This window comes from Glandiceps talaboti, chromosome 10 (assembly GCF_964340395.1).
Source record: "Glandiceps talaboti chromosome 10, keGlaTala1.1, whole genome shotgun sequence".
Classification (NCBI taxonomy): Eukaryota; Metazoa; Hemichordata; class Enteropneusta; family Spengelidae; genus Glandiceps; species Glandiceps talaboti.
In genome coordinates this window covers 14,973,500-14,978,499 of record NC_135558.1, presented here as the reverse complement: position 1 = coordinate 14,978,499, position 5,000 = coordinate 14,973,500, and the positions used below count along the sequence as shown (strand labels likewise).

General features: G+C 36.8%; 1 protein-coding gene across 1 annotated transcript in view; it reads left to right on the top strand.

Annotated features, from left to right (window-relative positions):
* Window positions 1–367, top strand: part of LOC144441458 (uncharacterized) — a 5,847-nt gene extending 5,480 nt beyond the window's left edge. Inside the window, exon 7 of the mRNA XM_078131036.1 lies at window positions 1–367. This exon is cut by the window's left edge and continues 68 nt beyond it. Within this exon, the coding sequence (XP_077987162.1) occupies window positions 1–112 (112 nt within the window). The 3' untranslated portion in view covers window positions 113–367.
* The last annotated feature ends 4,633 nt before the right edge of the window (window positions 368–5,000 follow it).

Here is a 5,000-nt window from a genome sequence, read left to right as displayed (position 1 = left end):
CGTATATCCAGACAAAGACGTTTTGGTTGAGTGCACCGATGGAAGCAACAAGTACCCACCTATAAAATTCCACGACTACCTGATACAGGGATTAAATGTAATATTGTCGTGAATTTGAAATTATTAAGTGTTTTAGTTCAGACATGACGCTGGTTATACATGTCGCCAAACACCTAATTAAAGAAATTCACGTTCCATGTTCCATGTCGCTAGTAATTATACATGACTTATTACTATGTGTTAAGGAAGATCGATATGTAACATTAAAAAGAGAATTTTTTGTGATATTTTTTTTTTTACAAAACGCAATTATCATACTCTTAGAAATTTAAATTAAATATGAGGTCACCAGTTTAGTTTTTATAAATCCTGAAAGTACATGTAGTCGAAAATTATTTTTCTTCATTATATTTCAATAAAAATAGAACTTGAATGTGTATTTTCCATATTGATAGTTTTTACCTCGCCCAATAAATTTCGTATGTAGGAAAAGGGATATTTCAACTTAAAACTAAAAAAATTTCCAGGGTATTTACCATAATCCTTTTATTGCAAAAATATTATATTTTCATTGTAATCTCTCTCTTCTTGTAATGTCATTTTTATGACAATGTGGAAAGATGTAGACTCTATCATATGCTTCTTGAAAACAGTACAAAAAATGTTGGTTGCCGCATTTCTTTTTGGGCTAATCAAATGAATAGCATATCGACCCTGTGATCCCGGCGTCCCATTATGTACTCTCTCAATCTCACCATATGAGGGCACCATAAAAGGATTACCACCCAAATTTTGACGGATAACAGCCTTTGTATTTCATACTAAGATGTTGATAAGTTAATAAAAAAATTACTTCTAATGTGAAATATGGTGCTGGGTTGCTAGTAGCATTTGTTTACAATCAAGGCACGTTTTCGCTCGTAGTGGTATGACCGCTACAGCTTTCATAATGTGTGTTGTCGAACTTGTGAACGTTTGTTTAGGGGGAGGGGGGGGGGTTTTTTGACCTAAGCAAACGATGTTCGTTTGTTGAACTTGTGCGTGATTGTGCGATCGTCCCTAAGTAAAGCACCACAAATTTTCATAAAATGTAAATTCTGTGGTTTTAGAAAAGATAAAATTATGGTGAAATGTTTCACCCAATCCTATACCGTTCATATCACTCTGAATTAAGGACATTTAACCTTTTGATCCCAACCTTACAATCTCATATATCGTCAACGACAGAGAGCAGCAAAATGGCATCCCAGTCCCACACTGAAATCCCAGTGATAGACTTCAGTGCGCACAGTTTAGACAAGGACACGGTATGTGAGGAGAAAGTACAATCATCATTAGTCGGTGAAGTAGATCACGCGTTTAGTACCATAGGATTTATTTACTTGAAGAACCATGGCATAAACTCAGCAAAGATAGGCAATGTTAAAACTGGCAACTACCTGATTGATGATTGGACAGGTACTCGACAAGGGTGAGACAGGGGTAACGGTCACGATGGTAGAGGGGTGTTATGGACGTGAAAAGAACCAGGGCATGCGTGGCTGTGGGTGAATTTAATTGTTCGTAACACAATTTAAACGGGTATTCAACTATATACTACTGTAGGTCACAATGCACAATATACTGGTAGTTATTTATGTCCATTGCCCTGATGATAATGCATCAACTCACCTTAATAATGATCATTTCGATTTGAACATATTTTATAGAACTATACGATGAACTTTATAATGAACAGTATGGTGTTAGCCAATTGACCCGTTATTGTAACGTTTGGAAGTCGGAAGTTGGAAGTTGGAAGTCAGAAGACGGAAGTTGGAAGTCAGAAGACGGAAGTTGGAAGTTGGAAGTTGGAAGTCCCCTAACGGCTTTCGTAGTTCTGTGACATCGCTTCACATCAAAACTTTGTGAATATCAGAACATTGTGTTCTGTCATCGGTAATAATTGGACACGTAGGTGTGAGATGTATACACTGCGCTACAATACAATCACCCATTCTTTTTCAGCTTCCCTTTTTTATCCCCCCCCACCCCCACCACTATGACCCAAATTTGGTGCAAATACATTATCTCAGAACACAAGTTCTATGTTTATGTCAAATGAAATGTACATTCAAATTGTATATTTCATTAAATACTCTGTTGAATGGACACAACGTACTTGTCTTCCTGTGATACGTCACCAGGTCATCAGTCCATAAATGGTAATGTTTAAACTGTATTATTATGGATGGGCGGTACTCTTAATATTTTATTATTTATTTTATTTGACCCTGTTTAACGAGGGTAGCCTGGTTAACTCTAAAAAGAGTTTATCTCCCCCAGGGCATTGAAAATCTAACAAAAATGTAAAATACAACAATCACATACAAACAATTATAAAGGACATAAAACAACATTTAAAACAACAAAGATACACATTAAAATTCTTCCCAATAATGTTTTACATAATTGCTTTCAAAAGAGGCAAGTGTCTCTGAAGATTTTACTTCTGCTTTCAGCTTATTCCACCCAATAGCATCTTGTATTGTTTTTTTAAAACATTAATTTTCGCTCTGGTGACATCTAACTTATTTTGAGGGCTAGTTCTTGTCGTACGGCTTTGACGCTGATTGACAAATTGAAACATTTAATTCCGTCATATACGATGAGTACCATACATTTCAAGGATTTAGCAACCAAAGCTTTAAGCTTATTATTATGCTATATTGGACGAACCTGCTGTGATAAGCAAAATGGCGATGATACTTTAATCTATTAATGTCAGAGAAGCTGTTGCAGATTTAATCTCCGTCATACACAGTGCACATGCTACCCATGCAAAGTTCACACCTTACAATGCAATATGTTTGAAACTATTTGTTGAACACATTTCCTCATCTTAAACTAAGTTTTAGTGGTATGCGGCTAATTACATAGGGAATAAGATTTATAAATCGGTTCTCGAGGGAGGGCAATATATTAGAAAATACAACTAAAGGAGTGTTACATTTTACTTTGACTCATTGTATTGTCTAACTGTGCCACCACATCGATAATTTGAAATGCATTGGCTGTTTCCCACTTGGATCAGTATAGTGAATTAATGTAAAGGTACCGGATTAATGTGTTAGGATCTAATTGGCATGATCTAACAGTGCTAGTACTCCCAAAGACTAGATGGACACACTAACAACATTGTTGGGGTTGAGGTCAATATCTCCACTCTAATATATTATCACCAATATCTTATCACACTGTTCAACCTTCTCTGCTGTGAGACCAATTCCTATCCTGACACCATAACTATCTATTGATCCAATGTATGGTTATCTGCAGCAATTTGAGTGGTATATATGTTCTGATATATTACAGTGGTTGAAGTTGTGGGATTTGCCAGCCGTGGAATATAATGTGGAATATTGATACCAGTGGAAGCTGTGGGTTGACAAAAATGATACAATAATGCACAGTTAGACAATACAATGAGTCAAAGTAAAATGTAACACTCCTTTAGTTGTATTTTCTAAGATATTGCCCTCCCTCGAGAACCGATTTATAAATCTTATTCCCTATGTAATTAGCCGCATACCACTAAAACTTAGTTTAAGATGAGGAAATGTGTTCAACAAATAGTTTCAAACATATTGCATTGAAAGGTGTGAACTTTGCATGGGTAGCATGTGCACTGTGTATGACGGAGATTAAATCTGCAACAGCTTCTCTGAAATTAATAGATTAAAGTATCATCGCCATTTCGCTTATCACAGCAGGTTCGTCCAATATAGCATAATAATAAGCTTAAAGCTTTGGTTGCTAAATCCTTGAAATGTATGGTACTCATCGTATATGATGGAATTAAATGTTTCAATTTGTCAATCAGTGTCAGAGCCGTACGACAAGAACTAACCCTCAAAGTAAGTTAGATGTCACCAGAGCGAAAATTAATGTTTTAAAAAAACAATACAAGATGCTATTGGGTGGAATAAGCTGAAAGCAGAAGTAAAATCTTAGCATGTGATTCTGGTAACTCACAGTCCCTCGGGTATAATAAACGGGTGCTATAGCCCTCATGGCCAGGCAATATGTGTTCATTATATTCCACGGCTGCCAAATCCCACAACTTCCACCACTGTAATATATCAGAACATATATACCACTCAAATTGCTGCAGATAACCATGCAATGGATCAAAAGATAGTTATGGTGTCAGGATAGGAATTGGTCTCACAGCAGAGAAGGTTGAACAGTGTGATAAGATATTGGTGATAATGTATTAGAGTGGAGATATTGACCTCAACCCCAACAATGTTGTTAGTGTGTCCATCTAGTCTTTGGGAGTACTAGCACTGTTAAATCATGCCAATTAGATCCTAACACATTAATCCGGTACCTTTACATTAATTCACTATACTGATCCAAGTGGGAAACAGCCAATGCATTTCAAATTATCGATGTGGTGGCACACATGTTCGTTTTCATAGCTGAGATTTTTTAAAAAAATATTTCAACAAGAAGGGAGCGGGGTGTTTTAGAGAAAGGCAATACATGCGTCACTTTTAAGAAAATCAGATCGGGGCAGAGTCATATTTTAAGCAACAGATACGTCGTGCTTGATATTCCCACCCCGTTGTAATTACTGAAGGCTCCCTTATCATACACCAACCACGTACGTCATCTGGGGGCAAACATTTCACGAGCAACGGATACGCAGTGGTTGTAGGTTTACAATGTCAAGCAGCAGGAACCCTCACTACGAAGATTCAGCTCTTACTCACCTTACCATGTTGAATAGGGTGAGGAGCATTGTGTGGCTGTTTCTGTTTGTGGCAGTTGCTGGCTTTCTCGTGTATTTTTTCTGTGGGTCAAATATTTGCAATGGACAAAGATTGGAATTCGCCAATGAGTATTCCACGCATACAGCTCATCTGAATTCAAATATCAACCAGCAAACTCCTGACCTTAATTATACAACTCAGAATACTGTCAAGCAAGATGACAAAGTGAAAGTAAGTCAAGAC